We start from the raw sequence: 21,702 nt of genomic DNA on the forward strand, positions 1-21,702 counted from the left end.
ATACAAAATGGTTGCATTAGTATTATAATACTGCTACTAATAATGATGATAATATTAATGGAGGTAAAGTAGATGACATTTTGTTTTACCAAGGGGACATGATATATGACGTCTCCAGCAACAATTCAAGGTCAGAGTGGTCATTGCTATGCTTTAAATTCTATATTTTTCAGAGTCAGATATTTGAAAAATGTGTTTTCAGAAAGAAAAGTTAATTCATCCTTCAACTAAAACCAGACTGAATAGAAGAACTTTGGTACCTGTTGTGCTGCGGTGTATCTATGAGATGGAAGGTGAATTCACAGTGCGTGGGAAAACTCTTTTAAAGTATACCACAGTGACAACAACGTGACTCATTACATCATCAAGTGTTGCTTGATGTGTCTTCACGAAATATCAACAGAAAGTGCACACTGACACATTTCAGCAGGGGGTAGCAGCTTCAGCTCTGAAACAGTGTAAAGACCATGTGAGGTGTAAAACAAGGCCCTGTACTGCATGATGTGCATCTGATTTTCTTCTTGATTACTATTGCCTTTCCTTAGGCTGCTGTGGTGCTCTGTTTGGCTTTAAAAGCCCAGCTGAAGGGTGTTATAATGCCAGCCATTGAATTATCAGTAATAATGCTAATGGTTATCTGTTAATTGTGTTTTCTAAGTGAAAATGGCAGCTATATTCAATGTGTCAATGCAGCTGTCCTTGATAGATAAAGGGTGGTTTCTGCTCTCTGGATGTGCCTGTGTTGGTGTGAGGCAATTGGGTCTATAAAGCAGTTTGAATCTATAAAAGAAGTAATTACTAAGAAAGAAATATTGGCTGCTACACACAGGGATATTGTATAGGTTTCTGTGGTTCACTTTCAATTGTGCGCTATGGGCCTCACGTGAATAAAGCCCTGCAGGTTGACAGCAGAATTGGTCATTTAAACGATAACTTCCACACCACCAACATACATTATTTTACAACCACAGCTGTGCACTCAGGTCCCAAAGTCTGAATCGAAACTTTTTTTTTATATGAGGACCTTTCAGAGTGGATTAATTAGCTGAGCTAACTCTGCCTGCAGAGAGAGAGAGAGAGGAGAGCTCCACACCAGCGTATTGTGAGAGAAGACTGTATCTTTACATGAAATGATGAGAATACCCAACAATTTTGTGGAATGATTTATTTTCTCATTTTTTTATGAATGTCAGCATTGTAAAGGTCACCCGCTAAATATGCCGTTACATCATTCCGATACCACAAGTTGGCCCCTAATGTCGTAGGAAGTTACATGAAACAGACAGAGTAATGATGGACACAAGTGGGGACGAGGAGTAATGGAGAGAGCGGCAGAGAAGTCAGGAGGTGAAGATAGGAGGCAAGGATAGATGAATGATGAGGGGAGAGGGAAGAAATTTAAAAAAAAAGAGATGAAGGAAAAGCATAGAATGAGAGGAAGAAAGAGAGACAGAAGAGGGGGGGGGGGCTGGAAAGGTACACAGTATTCCTGGGTGAAACCATCATTACTATGAGCAATGGTAGCAGTCACCGGCCATTACCTTAGCCATCCACTGTCATAAGCAGAACATTTTTCCAGCCTGCCCCGCATGTCAGGGGATATGGGGAGCAGGTTCCTGCATGCTGAATATGTCCTCTCTGCTTCCTCCCTGCCTGTGCCGGAGACCCTTCCTGCACTCACTCGGTGGCTACTTCATCATCAGAGGAAGGGACCTGTCGATAGCTTCTGGACATGATCAATAAGGTCTTTCAGAGCTTTCCCCTCCTTGTCCTTTTCATCCCTACCACTCCCCTTTCATCCTTCATCCCAAAATATGAAATGGATCAGTGAAATATGATGACAAAATAGCCACCGTTTGTCCTCCTAAATCTGTCTAATGATTTTCTATACTGTGAGGTGAACTGCTCAGGGTGAATCCTATTCACGGTGAGACTGGTACACAGTGTGACAGTGCAGCTGAAATGAGGGCCAGGTAGTGGGGTTTAGATTAGCCTTTTATAGCAGAGTGAGTTCTCAGACTCTCGATCAGAGGCGAGTGAGTGACGGGCCATTTTGCTCACTGAATACTGTCATGATGTGGGCATTAAGACTCACTCCTGGCAGAAAGGTTCACAGCGGTGAAGAATGAATGCACATCATAGAAGTCAAATACCAGAGCCAGTGGCATCTTTCTCTGTCTGTCAATCTCTTTAACTTCCTGCATTCTGAACAGGATGCTTGTTTTTTTTCTCTATTCCAAATGGATATATTCAAGGCACAACTAAAATTGAAACAGTTTTTTCACTTTACAGCAGCAGTTTCATGGTAAATATTTACTCAATTTTAACATCCAAAATTGTTTTCTTATAATTCTTTACTTGTGTTGCTTCCAAAGACAGAAATAATCATTGTATTTACCCATCAATATTCAACCTTTTCACTTCGGCATAGCATTGATTTATGTAAGTGTGTGTGAGCAACATTTCATATTACATTCGCATAGCCAAAGGGAAGGCTGAAGATTTCAGCACTCATTTCCTCAGCTGTGTTTGCCCACCACGCCACGCTGGATTGGAATTGTGACTTGAAATATTATTCTGAGCTAATCCAATATTCTATTTGTATGGTCTGAAATTGAGTTTAAAATGTCAATATCACTTCAAAAGCAGAGCCGTTAACTGAATTTATGCCTCAACTTGTCTTCTGTTAAGCACAGTTTGAAAAAAAAAACTGACTTTGTATTATCATTTCACGTTATCATTTCTGTTGCAATCAGCACATGCAGTATTTAGAGGAAGTAGAGATTAATGCATTTTATCCTAATGTAATAAAATGTGAAGTCTTATATTTCGCTGTTTCTTCGGATACAAACTAGAGTGCCTACAGATGTGATTTAAAAGGAGACTAGTCCGGCGAGCTTGAACTCCGCTGACAGCTCATTTGCAAACTTTGGGAGATCTCCCAGCAAAGGCTCGGTCACCTTTTGTTACCAGCTGAGTTAGCGCAACAGCCAGCAGGGCTCTGCAGAGGACCTCCGGCTGTGCTCCAGGCTGCTCAGGCTGTGCTATACTTTCTTTGCAATTAATATCAGAAGTGCTGTTGTGATATATTGTTGCTGTATGAATAAGAAGTAATATTTACCAGCAGTGTGTGGAGCCGTTTTTTTATTTTGTGGCAGTGCCTTCAGCAAAAAATAGTAAACTATATAAAATAAACATGTAACAGGAGGACAAGCAGTGCAGGGCACCTTTAAAAGGTGAATGATATTTATTAAAATTGACTTTGCTTCCAGGCATAAACTGTTTGCCAAAAATGTCACAGAAAACATCTATAGGACAGTTTCCATCCCCTCACGAGATGAACTCATTGATAATGCATATGAAAAGGGTGAGTGATGAAGTCTAACAGCTTAATAGGATGGTGAATTCACTTAAAGGCAATATTTCTCTCATGCTGTATAGGGAAAGGCCTGATTGTCTGTCTGAGCTGTTGCCGGTCATGCTCCATATTGTCAGAGTAAATGAAGTCAAACGGAGGCTTAATTACAGCGATAAGTTGTTGCCCTGCGGCTAAAAACATCTTATCACTAAACAGCTGGGAAGAATTTTCTATTACTTGATGAATGCATAATATGGTCCAGGGTGATTGTCAAAGAGCATTTTTGTTTAAAACAGCAGCACAACATGGCCTCCTGCTGTGATGTTTTTCACATCCTAAGGGTGTGTGTGTGATTATAGTGTGTTTTGCAATTTTACAATTCAGCACGGCTCGTAACATCCATGTAAATAAGGTTTTCAAACATAGCAAGTGTGGTGTTGTGTATACATTGTAGAATTACCACTGTACAAAAGACCTCTAGAGTGTAAAATTTACACAGTTTGATTCCTGACTGATTGCTCAGCTATACCGATAAAAGCTCCCTGAACAAAATGGAAAAGTAATCTTATAAAAGATGGGATATCCTTTATTCCGTGGCGCTCTGTACAGTACGGGCTGTTCTTGGTATGCTGGAAGACGTATTGTACTTTTCTGTACAATATTTAGCCTTTTATTTTTTTTTTCTTTGAAACAAACAATAGAGGTGGGTAAAAAAAACACATGGAGGGAGGGTTAAGGTGGCTGTTTGCTGAGTAAGTGGTAATCTTGAAACCTTGAAAGGCTTCAAAGCATGATATTTTTGAAGGTAATTGTTATAATTAGACATTCTGAGAAATAAGGAGTCCTGCAGCCTCTTAAGTCCCTCCTGGTAGATGGCAATATAAAGACAGAACAGAGCTTACAGAAATGCAAAGGCAGACAAAAAAAAAGAGGACAGAAACACATTTTCAAACACACACACACACGAGGTATAGTTTTGGGGTTAGACTTGTGGATCTGGCAAGTTTCCTTAGCTAACATTTGAAAGGGTAAACACAAATTGTGATCTTTCACAAAACCTAACCAAGTGTTTATGCTGCTTAAGCCAGATATTGGCTAAAAATGATGTACGATTTGTCAGCCCTTATGTAGGCTACTGTTACACTGGTTAATAGAGAAGAATAAGAACAATTTCTGCATAGTGAAAACAATATCTACATGCAGGTATAAATAGAAACATGGGAGCTTCAGGTAATTAAAGTCTTTGTGTTAGGCCTACTTCTCTCTCTCCCCCTGTAATTTTCTGTGTATATCTTTTCTCTCCTGTCCTTTGTGTTTCTCCCCACGCTTCTTTTTCTGCTTCTTTTCTTCTCAAACAACACAATCCTGAAGTGAGCCAGATGTCAATAGTTATATGTGCTCAGAAAATGTCCAGCTGAGCTGCTCCATTGTGTTATGATTGTCAATATTGACAAAAACGGGGAGATATAGAAGAATATACTTTAAAGGAATGGCCCTACAGAGATTGAAGAGTCTAAGTTGTGCAGTTATCTTTCCCAATGATCAGTTTAGATCATTGGGAAAGATAACTGACTGAGCCGGGCATATACTGGCAAACACCTGTATGCACATATAACCTGTTATCACAGTGACTTTTTATCAGCTCGCATCATCATCTAAGTAGCATGTTTACTGTTTACTACAGTATATCTCATTGGTTGGATCTGCTGATTGGTTGTCCTGGTAGTGCAGTGTTGCACCAACAGGTTTCAAATTTCCTCATTTGTAGCAGTGGGCTTCCTCACAACACGCTGACTGTGTTTCTGTTAGGATCAGAATGCAAAGCTATTACACACTGGAGGGTTTGTCTCAATCACACGGAATGGCTATGAATTTTAAATGTGGGATTAGGGCCTACAGAGAAGCAAGCACATGGGAGAGACTCAGTCAGTTGAGTGCTGATTTGATTTTTTTTTCTTTTTCCTGCAGACAGCTTTGGCAACACATTGTTAGTAAGAAAGATGCATTGCTTCTGTTTTAGTCCTTCAGTTGCTTCCCCAAATCAAACCACAGCAGGAATAAATGCCCTCTCCAAAACAAGTGATTTGATCATGATGAACAGACTGTTTTCCATATTAAAAACAAGTATCAGAGCGGGGGTTGGACAGCCATTCACATACTGGGAAATCATAGACATTAAGATTTTGTTACACTGAAAGAAAGTGTTTCCTCTGTGCAATCATTTGACGCTGATGTTTATCTCATGGGGACATTTTACGTGTAAAGCTGATCAACTACACTGAATGATGCTGATCTTTGTGATCCCTCTTTCAGGAGGAGACGTGGAGGACTCCTCTCCATATGAACCTGTAGCACCTAACCGGCTTCCTGACGCATTCCGGCTGGCTGCCATCTCTTCAGGTAAAAACTGAAACAGCTTAACATTCAGCCTCTATTGGATACATGGGCATCACTAATCAATGTAGGTCTTATTATAGACAACATCTACAACAGCTAATATATTGCACAGAAGCAAGTTGTAGAATAGATGTGATTGGACATGGGGATGACGCCTGTCCTCTGCCAGAGCTACAGGCTACAGTCGCTTGAAAATTCAGTCGGTTTCTTTAATCCAGTTCTACCAGAAGTTTCCGGAGGGCGTTCTCATCTATTTTTTCTTTTTAGCCATAAGCAATCTACAAACACTGAAGACAGCACATTTTTTCTTCCCCCCTTGGCTAATGTATCTTGCTTTGTTTTATAACTTGGAGGTGAAAGATACGCTTTTTGTATAATCCCTTTGCTTGAAATCATCACTTGTTTTTGAAAATAGGCTTGTTTGATTTATTGAAAGAGGGAGAAAGTCCCAGAATAAATATGAAAAAGTGCAGGCTTTCATTAGTTTGAAGTTTTTAGAGATGAAAAAAAACTGCCTTCCTTGATTTAAGTGTGCATTCATCTAGAAAACATTCAGAAAGTGCACACTTGTACAGCCAAGGCTGCACTTTCTTCAAAATGTGTTACTTTAATGAAATGAAAATGTTTGGAAGTTGGTTGGATTAAAGATATTAACCAAAAAAACGTGCCTACACAATCCTTCAGATTCATAATTATATGAGCTGTCTGCAGGTATCTAAATATAGTATAGATAACAGTGTCATCTTAGCAGCTTTATAATGGGCAGTATGACTGGATCCATGAATAAAATCTATTTTTTCCTTGTTCTAAATTGCTTTTAAATGCAGTTATGACCAATAAATAATGTAAATGTTAATAAGGATATTTAGGCTTTATGTATTCCATCCAGACTTACTTTAAACTGAGCGAACAAAACTGATCGTGGCTCCACTTTAAATGTAAATTTAAGCCTTCCAAGGCTGCTCCAAGAAGTCCTGTGAACAGTCAAACAAAATAATAATTAAAATGTGCAACTAGCTATATTTACAGAGCGAAAGCAACAACACACACACAAAACAAAAACCCAACTACACATATTAAGATACAACAGGGGACTCATTACTGTATCCATTTTGCTTCTGCTGCTTCCTCCTTTCTCTCAGAGGTGAAATATTGGATTTGCTCTCCAAAATCAGTTTAGCCGCAAGCTTTCCTCATTATTTATCATTCCTGAGGACAGAGTAATTGATTGTGGCACTGAGAGAAAACCACAGGCAAACAGATAAGTAATTACACACTTGTTTTATGGAAATACTTCTCACTTCAATCACCGAACCACACAAAAGTATTCATAATCGTGTCCGTAAATGTTTAAGTGGAAAGAGACCAAGGGGATATATGATATCAGGTTGGCTGATGAGAACAGGGGGATGTGTGCTCTCCAAGAGGAATGGTAGAAAATTGAAAAATAATCTCTGTTATTTTGAAAAGTTTTTGTCTGAAAGGAAGATAAGGGACAGAAGTTGTGATCAAAATGAAAAAGAATTCTATGCAGAAGTAAAATGAAACAGAACATATAGAGTCTCTGTTTCTGCATTGCCCCAAGTGATACCTGTGAAACTATTTCACACACTCCTACACAGACACACACACGCACGCACGCACGCACGCACGCACGCACGCACGCACGCACGCACGCACGCACGCACGCCCTCCTTTGGGACTGTGTAGTCACTGCCACCTTTGCATATATTTTAATGCACTTGCAGTTTGCTTGTGCTGTACACAAGTAAAACCAAGGAGGACATTTAACCCTGTGGGCTCTGTCCAGGACAGCATCTCTCCTCACTCCTTCTCTCCCAACCATATAGCCTAGGATCTGTGAGAAGCACAGAGGTAAATTGTGCTCTTCTTGCTCTGCCTTTGCTGGCACTATGCACCTGCATCAGCAGTGTTTTATCACCTCAGTGCTCAGCACAGTTGCTTCCTTGGCTGAGTGTCCTCGCCAACAGCAGTGGGCCTTTTTCCAGTGAAATCTTTGCTGCTGCAATGGTGACACACTCTCAAATCCTGCTCATTTGCTGCTGCTCAGATCTCACCACTTGAAGGTGACAGTGATGGTATGTTAGTACTAATCACCCTGAACAGATCCACATACATTCCATCCTGTCGTCACTGAAAAAAAATGACAACATGAATTGATGTTTCAGTCCCTGAAATTTTCTAATTTTTTGGTGGCCATGGTGGCTGACAATATCAACGACAGAAGGTGAACTTGGTTTCATTTTATAAATGTACATGTTTTAAGATTAACCATGTGAACCTTGAACTCCTGGGAGAAGGTTTGCCATGCTGCTTACACCACCACAGACCCCAGCCTGCCTCCTAATGCAGAATTTGGCAGCTATATTGGCGCTATGATCAGATGACCTGGCCCATATGTTCATATTTTCTGTTTTGGCAGTCAGAATTAGAAATACTTTATTAATCCCAATCTAGAATAAACATAACTATGTGTCATATCTGAGGGATGTATTATCCTCAAATGTGGTGTTTCTTTGCAGGACAATGTTTTAGAATATTACGGGTGCTATCAGGGAACAAAATGTTTCTGTTTTTGTTGTCTGGTTGTAGTCTGAGAAGTCTTGACCAATCACATTTGACCAATCACAGTTAAGTGATTAACACCCTGTAGCTGGCAGGCAAGATGGATTTCTGGCTGTCTGGTCGCCCCTCAACTGCAGCTCAAATTGCTGGTCAGACAGTAAACAAGGATCATCACACCGAACAGGCAGCCTGCAAGCCCCAGAGGCAAAATCATCAGACCAAAGACTCAAATTCTTTGTGTCATTGCAGGCTCTGCTTACTTTGCCAAGTTATTTACTTGACCTGGTTACCTAAAACTGGTCTCTCTGGTCTCTTCCAAAAAGTCAACCACAGAGGACATCAGGTTAGAGTTTAATTTCTCTTTGCTTTAACAGGACATCAAGTTTGAGAGTGCACCAGAGATGTGCACAGTTTGACTCTATTGGAACAAACTCCCATCCCACAAGTTTAGTGTCTGATAGGTTCTGCTACATTTCTGTCTTAGACGCTGGGTCTGGCTCTGGTTCTGGCCAGTCTGCCACAATCTAGTTTCTGTTACAAGGTGTGATGCTTCAGCTGTCAGGTCATCGTCCTCTCCTGTGAACTGTGACACTTGTCTGTCTCTCAGTGTAAAGACATAAGCTTTGGTTATCTGATAGATAATGAACATGATAGATAGAAAGAGAGTAGAACAGTAGCAAACGTGTGATTAGGACAGTGCTGACCGTGAGGCGGAAGTTGAATGAACCCCAATGAAGTAGGGGAGATTCGATGTGACAGCTGCAGTGAACAACAGTGTCAACATTTAAAACTCTAAACCTGTACTGCTCTGTCATCTTTTTACAGGTGCTTAAACCTGTGACAAACATACAATAACCAGTATATATAACCAGTTATATGATGTGTTTTTTGTGTGACTACGAACACTTCAGATACAAAGCAAGTGATATGAATAAAGGGGCTTTGTGTTCAGCATTTTTTCTCAAGAGCAGAGTTACCATGGCCATGAGGTGAGACCTCTGTCTCACAAAAACACAGACAGTGCTAGATGCAATCAGAAACAGCACGGATTATGCCATTTGGCCAGCACAGAGTGTAAGCCAGCAAGCGATTGGTAGAGGTTTCTGCCTGTATCAGATGAACTTTGCTCTTTTGTTATCAGAATAAAAAGCTGCAATATAATTACTTCAATGAGTGAAGCAAAGAGCAGTGCTCTCTAGGGTTATTATTATATTTACCTAAAGCTTAATTAAGCATTTAGTTAGGTGAACAGTGAGCCCTAAGCGTCCTATTTTTACTAAGGAATGAAAACCAGAACCAGCAAACCCAACCATCAGAGACTCCAAAGTACATACACAGGTGTGTTTATATAAACTACTTACATTTTACTGTCCTTGGATCAGATAATTGTGCCTAGAAAAGAAATGAATGATCAAAAATTAAAACATAAATGACATTAACTTTAGTTAGTTTGATATACAGCACCATACGTCAGTCTAGATATTGCTGATGTACCAGCTGGATGGTAAATAGGAGTCCATTCAGAGAAAAACAGGAAATGACTGAGAAAAAAAACAGAAGCAAACAAACATGACCCAGAACATGCAGACTGTGACAATTATAAGATTCACTTTTTTCATCACAATAATAGAGAATGCTGAGCGAGTCTTACCCAGAGGAAATCTATGGGTAATCAGCTCTCTACCCAAACTCCTTTAGTTCTGTAAGAATGGAGTGCGCTACATAATAATAATGAATATTTTCCCCTCTCAACAAATTGGAATGAGAATCAGTGGAGAGTCTAACAAATCAAACAAAAAGTTGGAGCTTGGGGGTGCTGCAGGAAGGCACATTTGTTTTGTTTACAATCCCACACCTGCCAATGACAGACATATTATCACTGCACGGAGTTTATCTCAGAAAATGAATCCACTTTGATGCTTGGCATGGTTTAGACACATGCAGAAACCTCGGATGGAAGTAACAATGATTATTTTTCGTATATCTTACGCTTATTAACAGAATGAAGAGCAAAACAAGTGCTAATTACAATTATCTTGCATCTTTAGATTTAGTGCTTTGTCTAAAACAAGCAGCAGGAAGTTGTGCACAAATGTCATTGTTTCTGGGGCTAACCAGTCAATAGTCACAGATCAATATGATCTTGTATGTAGGATGTGGGAGAGGATCCTTCTTTCATAATGCAGCCTTATCAAAGCCCATATGAATGCCTAACAGGATACAATATTATCATTGACTGTAATTGTTAATACGCTCCGAGTGAAATATATTCTATTCTCCTGACCCAATGTTGAGCTAATTAACTTATTAGGAGCAGAGGGCAGCGGAGAATCCTGCATTCAGGGGTCCCTCTAGGAATTAAGTTCAACATCTCTTAGTTAGACCTTCTAACTCTCCACACTAAGCCTCTCACCTCTCTGCTCACCATCCCACCATCCAATTAAATCCAGAAAGCTGTTACAGCTGAGGAAAAGCAGGGAACAGTGCACCTGGCCTGCTCAGCATGCTGCGGAAATGTTTGAGGTTTTCACATTGTCCTCATAACGCTTAACATTATTTAAACCAACACTGTGATTGTTATGTGCACGCGTGTAGTCGCAGCTTTGTGGTTATTAGGGATCGCAGGCTTTGTTTATGCATGCCGGTGATCTCGCCTCTGCGCATTTATATTGCTTTGTGTATATGCTTCATTATTCTGTGTGAATTTTTCTAATCAGTAAAGCCCTCGTCCAGCCTGAGCTTCTCCCTCTGTGGGTCGGTAATGAGAGTTGTTCCAAGCTCACTTATCAGATGCCCTTTGTACAGTAATACTCAGCATTTTTCTTCCAAGATTTAAATAGCAGTAACATGTTTGTTAGCCACATTATATTGATACAGTATTGGGTATAGGCCGACCAAAAAAAATAAAATTTACATCTAGTTGATTATTTCAATATATTCTGCATTATTGCCAGCAACTGCGGAAGGAGATAGACTGAGGGGGCCGCTGAGGATGCTCAAGCTTTGAATTTCACAAGAGGCAAGTTGGCTTGAAGGCAGTAAACAACTCAAGCATTTAGAAGTGTGTTTGCAATGATTTAAAATTCCTTTGGACACCCCTTCTCCACCTCCGCACACACACATTTATTCACACTTACAAATATTTAGTCTTTTCTCATGATTTTCACGTCCTCTCTCTCTCTCTCTCTCTCTCTCTCTCTCTCTCGTTCTCTCCCTCAGTTGCATGCGTGCTCATTGTGCAGCAATAATTTCATGCTGAGAGGTAAAATTCAACTGATCTCTGGGAAGAGAAGATTTCATGAACTCCGCCGGTCTTCCTCTGACGACATCCATGCGCTTAACTTGCTCAGTAAGGCTCAGTGAGATGATGTTGTAGATTCAGTGCACCCTCTCCCTCCCCTCTGGATACCCCGCTGCAACACGGAGTACAGAGCTAATGACTGATGAGCCCTTTGACACGGAAATGCTTGACATGCTCCTCGGGGTTCAGACTAAAGACTTCCCTAACAAGCTCTCACACGCTCACCCAGGGCCGTATTAAATCCAAACTTTGGCACCTTTCCTAATTACTGAGAACATACCCGAAGCCAAGAGCCTCTTCCTAACCTGGGCTGAACTCCCTACTGCAGCACAGCGTCCCTTGAGTATGGGATGATATATGAAATGCAGAATTCAAATTAGGCTGACGGAGAGCAATTACTGGAGAAAGAAGATCCCGTACTCTTTGGAAAAAAAAGTATCAAAATCCTAATACAGAGTTCGTGAACGTTTTATCCATTTCCTCCCATTCATACAAATGCCCCCCCCCTTTATTACTTTATATGTGCCTTGCTTTTTTTCTCTGTGGAACAGAGGTCTCAGGTAATTTTGTTTCTCTTGGTCGGTCTCCCTATAGGTAGTTCCTATTGCCCTGCTTCTTTCCCCACATCTTTCTCTTTCTTCCTCTCCCTGCCTGCAGTATGTGCAGAAAAAAATAGATGGTTATTTTCACCACACTGCCATCAGTAGGGTCTAATTTATGATGCCTATGGAGAAGAGAGCCCTATTAAAAGCCTATTTACAGTCAAACAGCAAGATCACCGAAAGCGTCGATGGTGCTTTAACTGTTGTTGATGTCAACTAAACGTTATGAGACCACAATTTCAGAGGCAGGCAAGGTACAATGTTTATTTAATGAAATCAAAGTTTGCATTCCTCCCATAAATTTAATTTCTCACATTACAATACATATAAACTTCTCACTAAATTTCTTATTAGATCATGGTTATGGAGCCCTGAGGTGATATAGTACAAGTTATGTTAATATAATTTGGGGCTAAAATGAGCTTTGAAAATATTGCCATAGACACATGATGCAACTTTTTTTCATCTTTTAAGTTGAAGTTGAAGTTTTAAGCCACATTTTGGTTAATTCTGGGCATCGATTATATAGAGGGGAGACAAAACCGGCTTCCTCCTCAAAGCTTGAAGTACACTGCACCTGCCTCCTCAGTAGGTTCAAAATATTCATGAACTCGTGAGGTAGACAAAGAACAGTTTGTTTTATTTTAAAACAAAAATCCACAATAAGTATGCAAAGCATGTTTTTCCCATACTACTGTAAGTATAACCAAGATACTTACAGAAAGCAACAGAATGCACTTTAATGCTGAACTTGTAATCAAATACACCTACACTAACCAAAACCATAACCAAAACGTGGGAAAGACTTCATGATTTTTCTAAATTCTAAAACACTTAGTTTTTTTCTGTATGGCCATCCTGGTGCTTCCAAACTAACAAAATAATGGAAAGAGCAGTACTTAATGACATCGATTGTGCTTAGTACCTAATAGTCAGTCGCACTCACCCACTTGTCTGTCTGTTCTGCACCTCACTCACCCATTAACGTATAGTACAACCTCCAGCAAGGTAAGGTAATAGATATGTGCAGGCTATTGTGATGCTGAGAGTTGTTGATTGCACTGTTGATGAGCTGGGTTAATTATTTTGAGCAAGAGTCGCACATCACTCCTAAATTAGGCTGGATTAATTGAAAGCTCTCCAGCATGTCTGTGTAAGTGGTTGTCCAATCTGCTACTCTGTGTCCTCTCATTTCATCTCTCTATCTTTCATGATCAGCTGCTGTAATCAACTGCTCAAGTCGTCTCTCCACTCTTAAAGCTTTTTCCATTTTTATACGTCTCCCATCATTAGCTTATCAACCCTTTTCCCTCTCGCGTTATGGTAGAATATGTTTGCTGAAAACCTTTATTGTAATGCACTTGGAAAATCAATTATGTGTCTGTAATACAATACTGAACATTTCCCCTCACATCTCCACTTCTTTCTTTCCTTCTTCTTCCTTCTGCCCATGCTTTTATCGTGTTTGTGTGTAAGCACGTCAGAGCCATCAAGTGGGCTTTGTGTCTTATGTTTGCCCCAGGACATCTTTTTGGGTTGAGCACCAAATTGAATCTCAGCTCCCCAATCAAAGGTAGTAAAAAGTCATCCACAGCTGCAGCCTCAAAAGCTGCTTCAGCCCTGCTTGGTCAGATAAATCTTTGTAGCTCATCCTTCTCCTATTTTCTTTTCATCCTGGACCCCCCAGTGGCCCACATTAGAGCCTGCAGATGGCCAGGGGAGATTTAGAAGCTGCAATCCATCAATGTAATATAGCCTGAACCACTGGACAGCCGCCCCGCTAACCTCGCCTCCAGCTGGACCGTAATGCCCCCTGCTTTCAGACCCCGCTTCACCCAAGTTCGTCCCACTTTAGTAAAACTTTGGCCCTGCTTCGGCCTCTTTATGACCAGTGCCAAAATCACCTTTTGTCTCATTGTAATAACAGATTAATACTCCTTCTTAACAAGGGTGGCTGTTCTCTCACATTCTCCCTATAAGGTTTGATGTTTGTTGCTGTTGCATATGTAAATGATCAGAGCACAATGCTGTCTGCCTTTTCTGTCACTTATACTAACAAGACTGAGGATGCTGTGCTGCCAGACATCTGCTGTGGAGTGTTTATCCTCTCCCCCCAGAGACTGCAAGGATAAACAAGTTACTTGTGATGATTCGTTGATGTCTAATTTTCATATAAGTCAAGATAATGCTTTTATTAGTCAAATAAAGGTTCTCCCAGGTGGTCTGTGACAAACACTGGAAGCACTGAACACCTACATCTGTTGAACTAAGGACTGAACACACTGCCCATTTATCACAGCACCTGCTACGCTAACTTTGATGCTTCTAAATGAAAGCCATGGTTTAGACTAAGTGTGCTTTCCTCTTTCTGTGATATTGTGCTTCAGTTATTTTTCAGTGGCTGCGAGTTTTGTTTTATCTGGTGTGATCTGAAATCATTAATTTTGGCCAGGGGTGTTTTTTTTTTCCACCCACATGTGATGTGATGTGTTCTATGTATCCCCATTTCTAGGATTGATAATGTGCAATGCACCACTTGGAAACAATACGGCATCTGGAGCTCCCCCCATCTTCTAAAATAAATGGTCTTCTTCCTGCTCCAGGCTGTGTGATAGACACAGAGTGAGATTGGTTCTGTTGAATAAGAGATGAATCTCTCTGAGTGTCACCGTGCCGCCACGACCTCTGAAATATCATTATCTACAGGGGAGGGAGGTTAACTTCTCTAATAAAGCCTGAATACAATAGAGAGGTGCCACAAGTGAACATGAACCTGCTTTATTATGGGCGAATCTCAGGGTGTGTTTCTTTTCTTTGAACAGCAGTAGTATTCACCTGTTTTTCCACAACTGTGATATGAAGCCTGAAGAGTACACTAATGTGATTACACTAGAAGGAAATTAGGTGTTTTGATCTTCCAAATCATCGAATAAGTGCATCGCGCAGCATAAGGAAATAACGACATGGTGTCCTTGAGCTTTGCGTGTTTTGAGCAGATGCACAATATGACCGTTATTTATATCAATAAGCTTTCATGTCAATATTTTCCCAAGGACTCTGTTTTCATTTTACATTCTTTCCATCGAGTTAAATAGTTTATTATAAGTCACATGACAACAAAACAAATGAGATTTTTATATGTGTTAAATTGATGTAGGATCCCTTGACAACTTGATGATCTCCCAATGTTATGATAATCATACCGTACCGTTACCTGAAAATGAATAATTTATTAACATCCAATTTGGAATCATAGCTTAATTCATTCATTTTTCACTCAAGGTTGTAACAGACTGGATCAATAATTCAGTTAGCGTGGATGGGGCTTGCTGCAGGCATCCCTCCAGTGGCTCACTGCTGGCTGGAGAAACAGAGAAGCATGGACGATATTGAAGACTCACCTTCACTGTTCAAGATTCAAGGATTATTGTTTTATTTGTTTATATTTTAGCACTCTGTAGCCAGGTCCACTCTGCACTGCATCAGATTAATGATGTAGAGGATGAGTGGAAAGATTTTTTTGTTTTTCTGTTGTCTGTGGATGCTCTCATTCATCCAGGTCATAGTACACAATGAGAACAGTTTGTGCTTTATGACTATGTGAATTAATACTGTGATACTAATGTGTGTGTCTGTGGTGTGTTTACTGTCAGGGATGCACACAGTGGCCCCAAAAGGTTTCCACTGCCCGGACGCTGAGAGAAACTGCAACCCCTGCCTCGATGCAACCAAAGCATGCAATCTCAATGGCAACTGCAAGAGGCAACGCTCCGCCTACATCGCTACCTGCAGCAAGGAAGACGCCAGCAAAGGGGAGACCTGCAGCAAGAAGCGCTGCCACAAGGCACTGAGGGTGTTCTTGGACCGTGTATCCCCTGAGTTCACCCACCGACTGCTCTTCTGCCCCTGCCAGACTGAGGGCTGCGCTGAGCGACGCAGGCAAACCATTGTCCCTGACTGCTCCTATAAAGACAAGGAGAAACCCAACTGTCTTGAGCTACGGAGAATTTGTCGTCTGGACTCTCTCTGCAGGTAAAGTGAAAAAGAAAGTGTGTGGAGGGTTTAAGAAAGTTTAAGTTTGGAGGCATTTTGTTTATATGCACTCATGGCTGTATAGAACAAGTTTGTTTTTGCTGTTTTAATCAACTGATTATAATCCTGTAAGAAAAGCTGCCGCCATCTGACTCATTATCATCATATACTCATGGAAAATAGAAAGAAAAATTGAATCACTATTACAAAATGTTTCTTTTGATGCCAATTTCCTCCCTCCTAGGCAATTCTAAAGTTTCATATTTCTCTGTTGTAACTTTGCCAGCAAAGTAATTAGACTTGCAGAGAAGCTGTGGCTATTAGACACAGGATGAAGATGTGAGGCTAAGTTGAAGGGACAACGCTCAATTAAGCTGAACAAAAACATTAGCGGATCACTTTGGCTGCACAGGGCCTCTATAGGATTCAAGCGGCCAGATTCAATTCACACCTACCCAGCCGTGACGTGTTTCTTTGTGTTAGTGCTGCTGTGAGCAGGTGAAGCACAGCAGTTGTAGCCAAATCAGCTGTCAAGGTCTTTTTTACCCTCAGAACCATGTGCTACGTCAGACCATCAAAAGTCTGCACACCCAGCTGGGTAAAGGAGACACGCTCAGTATTCATTAGTATAATAGCATAAAAAGCGGGACATTTGAATAATTCTTAGCATTTAAAAGCTCATTTGTGAGACTAATGAAGCTCAACCAAGTGTTAGACCCTTGAAAACTCGCTGCTAAAAATAATTCTCTGATGTGAAAATTAACAGAGGGGAGAACTTTCGGCTACTTTTTCATTTCCCAACGTGACAGATGATTAGGCAGCTCATACAATTCAGCAAGAATCAGTGGCATGTCTTTATGGTGTTTGTGAGTGGCAGTCCAACTTCAGTAGGAGCCCCAAAGTACTGTGATGAGCTACAGTAAATATTTGAAGGTTTTGTGTGTTGGACATTGTCTATATCCTTATGGATGAACCCATTTATATTTTCTGTAGAGTTATAAGCTCAGGATAGGTGAAGGCACGAGGTGCTGCTACTTGGTGTAGTGCCTTTATCCAGCACGTCAAGTCTGTCAGCATGTTTTTATTTGTGGGTAGTTGTTGCCTCACAAAAAGAAGGTTTTGGGTTCAAACCTGTTAAGGATCCTATCTGTTCGGAGTTTCAATCTGTGACCTGTGTGGGGTCTACACTGCCTGTTCTTTTGCTGATAGCTGAGATGGTGCAGGACCCTATACAGAATAAAGTGGATGGATCTCGGGTATTTTAATACCTGGGTCTACAGAGATTGGCTTTTGGAGCTAGCCTCAAGTGGCCATTCGAGGAACTTCAGCTTTTGCCACTTATTTTTATTGCTTTGTTGATCATGACAATTCTTTACACACCAGGTGGGGTTTTTTTACATCCACCATCTGGTAAGTCTTCCTTGGAACTATTTAGACATAGGAGACCCTTTCAAAAATACTTGGCAGGTGAGTGGTGATTGGATGCAGCATCTAACATCATGTCACAAGCTCACTTGAATCAGTCAGATCGCTTCTTGTTGTTGGCACCAAACCTTTTTGGCTGACTGGTCTGAACCACTGTTTTTTTGTGTGTTACATATAGTGCATTTTGCGATATAATAAGGACTTGCATAATAAGGACTATTCCTGTAAAAGCAAAGCACCACTTTTGCTAGAAAAAAAAAACTTTTTTTTAAAGGTTTTCATTTATTACCACCACAAAAATTTAGATTAATCTAACAATGAAATGTTAAGACCAGTATTTTTCTGGAATTTCACTTACATTGTGTAGAGGGGAACAGCTGCTGAGGTAGAGGAGAGGAAAATAATTCCTCTCCTCTACCTCTATAACCACTGTACTGCTAAAGTAGTCAAACTAAAACACCTTCCCTCCAGTTTATGATTGTCTTGATAATTACCTGCTTACCTACATTGTGTAATCTGCTTTCAGGCTGAGTTGCTGTCTTTGACCTTTAGGCCCTCAGGTGTCTACTCTGCACCTACTTATTGAGAAAGATGAAATAGAACGTTAAAGCTCATTATCTGTGGCTGCGTAATGCCCCACTGAGGTCAACAGCTCGATGAGGGCGTATGCACTCATGCAGCATGGACACACACATGGACACACACACAGTTAAACCTGAGCGCTCACAGACAACCACTCTGAGAATGTAATTCTCATAATTGCACTGTTTGTGCATTTACCCGCAGTGATTAAGTGCAAGGGAATGTCACTACAAGTCGATTACAGTGTGATGTAACTGGTCAGTGCTGGGCTGGCACTGCTCCCTGATTGGTGTTCTTATCCTACCATTTGGTGTCCACCACCATCCTGTGAGATATTTTTAAAGTGTCCTCTATCTGTCTTGGTGTCCTCTTGCTGTTCCACGGTCATCACTGCACTGTTAGGTGTCATTGAAGGCCTTGGAAAACAGATTTTATATGATCCAATAATTTGTTTAGTTTTTTGCAGTAACCAACACATTATGTTCTTCTTTTGTGCTGCAATTTCAGTATTTTGTACAAGCAGATTAAATTTAAAATGTATTTGTCTCACTAATAAAGACAGATAAACACAAACCGTAGAGAGAAACCCCTCTCAAAGCATTTTAAAGCATGAAGTCCCAGAACAAACTCCGGTACAACACCAGAGGAAACTTTCCTCGGCTCCGTTCCTCGCCTCACAGAGATGTGTTGATAAAAGCAGGGGGAAGATCATTCAACGACAGACATGTCTCCCCTGGGGACGCCTGTCTGGCTGCAAACAGGGGATACACAGCTTGCCCAAACCTATTTCATTTTAACACAAGGGATAGATCTAGAGAGGAGGGGAATGGGAGGAGGGACAGATAATGAGACAGAGAGAGGAGGTGGAGAAGGGAGGGCTGCAGAATCGATCTGGGCCGCAAAGCTACTGCATCAGGTTGGAGGTCAGTGGTTTGGTCACACATCTATGGATCTCTGCAGCAAGCTCTGCAGGCCATCTCAAAGACGAGCTTGGCTCCCTGCAACATCCTCTGGTCAAGATAGGGTCATGGCTCAAAACACACCCAAGTCAAAAAAGTTTTAAAAATGTATACTCACCTATTCTATTATTTATTTTAAACTGGTAAAGTCCAGCATTTCTACACTTTTACACTAATAAAATGCCTTCAGATACTTTCTCCTTTTTTGGTGTATTACCTTGAGCACAGATGCCAAATTGGCTGTGATTTCACCTTTGGAGACGATTTAGATTGTTCTAGGAGGAACTCAGAGCTTAGTCAAAGAAAAACTAAATATTTGAAAAGGTTTCAAATATATAATTTTGGCTGGGGCTTAGGTGGCATATTGCACTGAAAGATTTCATTCTTCTGCTGGTTTATGTAGAGGCAATTGTTGACATGCTCTGGCCATCTAGGGACAAGAAGATGGGCAGAGAACGAGACTTAAATTGAACTGCTCTTATTTTGGCACCTGGTTGTTGTGCTGCTGCAGTTATTACATGATTGCACAAACAAAACAAGCATCCCTGTGTTTGGTAGCGTTCTTCTATTTCCCTCACTTCCTCTACTCCCCACTCTGCTTCTCTACCCTGTGTTGTCAGGATCCTTCCAATGGATCTATTCACTTGGGGACTGCTGAGTCCACAGGGCGACAATAGGCTATATTTGGATGTGCTGTTTTGGGGTATTGTAGTGTGAGCTTGTGTGTGAGTGAGTGCGCGCATGCATGTAGGCAGAGAAACTCCCTATCCATTTCCATGTCAGTTCATGAAACACCAGCCCAATGAAGCCTAACCCAAGGAGCATTGAGCTGTATATGTGTACTGTATTGATTGTGTGAAGGATCAATGCAACACTTCTATCTTTGATTTATTTCCCCTGGCCTCCAGGCTCACTGGGTGCTCTTTGATTGAGTTCTTTGGCCACTGGTTCTCAAAGTGGGCAGCATAGAGACAATCAATCACTGTACAGGTAACTTGACCCAGTTTGGGAGATGTACTGTACTGGGCCGCTTTTGCTTACCGAAAACTTGCTGGGTATTACTCTCTCTTTCACAATACACACACACGCACACACACACACAATGCCCTAAATCAACAGACTGTTCTGCTGTGTCTGACAACTCAAGCCTCCACTGAAGAGGAACAGTGTAGGGAGAGTGACTGGCCCAGATGACATTACTCTGTAGCTTCTGAAAGAAATCAGGATGCAGTTGCACTTTTATCATCAGTTTTTCTCATTTTCTCTCTCTCTCTCTCTCTCTCTCTCACACACACACACACACACACTTCTCCTGCACTCTCAGTGTATCCTCTGGCGATTAATTCTTCTCTAACCTCCCTTTCACACAAAGGGTCAGTATGAAGCACTGTAACTTTAATGAGCAAGCAAGACATGACTGTCTCAGGAAATGAACTGCATTGTGTGCCAGAATACTGGTAATAGAGATATAATTGCATAAATAGAGTATGTAAGTTATTAGTCCAACCCAAATATGCTCAAAGCTGCATACAACAACATACAAGTTTTATTAATGAATTTTCTGGTCTTTTATTATTATTATTATTTCCATACAGCAGAACACTGATTGAAGCTGAAATGGTGACATTTTATACCTTCTGCATGTACCCCCTAACTGTCACTGACTTTCCTATTGACTGTTCCACACAACAAGGTGTTAACTTTGCCTGTTGTTCAGTGTTGAGAATGATGTCAGAGATGACAGTGAAACACAACTAATGGCCCACCAGGATGAGAGGTAGGCCACTGCAGAGTCAGGTGCCAGCCTGGAGAGTTCGAAATCTGGCTTTGTCTTTAATGGGAAAGAGCACAATAGCATTTATTCTTTACTAGGACATCTACATCAGCAGATATTGGCCAAAGAGTTAAGTTATTAATTTGGGTTCAGGAACAAGGCCTCAATATTATGTGATTACCTATATAGGACACAGGTGCGTCCACACCTCTGAACGAACCTCGGCAACTTTATGAAGTTCGATGATTTATGATGTTTTATGATCGTTCCGTCAGCCGTCCGCCTGCTCCCAGAACTCCCTCCGGTGGAGATCAGGTCGTATTAACTCTTCCTACACACATCACGGGTTGCAATCCTGCTCCACTTCTTTTCCCAACTCTCAACTTTCATTCCACCATCCCTCCATCCCTCATCCATTCCTTTTAGCTTTTAAGTTTTGAGACTTTAGCTAGACTGAGCCACCAGGGCCAAATGAACCTGACGTCGCCCAGCTAGCACATAGTAGTGGCGTGGAGGAAAACAGCTGGTTTTATTTATTCAAAATTCTAACATTAAATATGCACTAATATGAAAGACATGTTGATTCAAATAATGTCATTTAATTATCAGCATCAACGTCGCTGACGATGTGGAGTAATCACATGTTCTTAAAACCCAGCTAAACATGGTTCATATTGAAAATGCCT

The 21,702-nt window shown here is 40.9% G+C and overlaps 1 protein-coding gene across 1 annotated transcript in view; it reads left to right on the forward strand.

Moving 5' to 3' along the window:
* LOC114441558 (GDNF family receptor alpha-2-like) overlaps positions 1-21,702 on the forward strand; it is a 47,030-nt gene that overhangs the window by 6,401 nt on the left and 18,927 nt on the right. The window contains exons 4-5 of the mRNA XM_028414541.1: positions 5,672-5,758; positions 15,898-16,276. Of these exons, the coding sequence (XP_028270342.1) occupies positions 5,672-5,758; positions 15,898-16,276 (466 nt within the window). The remainder of the gene's footprint in view (positions 1-5,671; positions 5,759-15,897; positions 16,277-21,702) is intronic.

This window comes from Parambassis ranga, chromosome 9, assembly GCF_900634625.1.
Source record: "Parambassis ranga chromosome 9, fParRan2.1, whole genome shotgun sequence".
NCBI lineage: Eukaryota > Metazoa > Chordata > Actinopteri > Ambassidae > Parambassis > Parambassis ranga.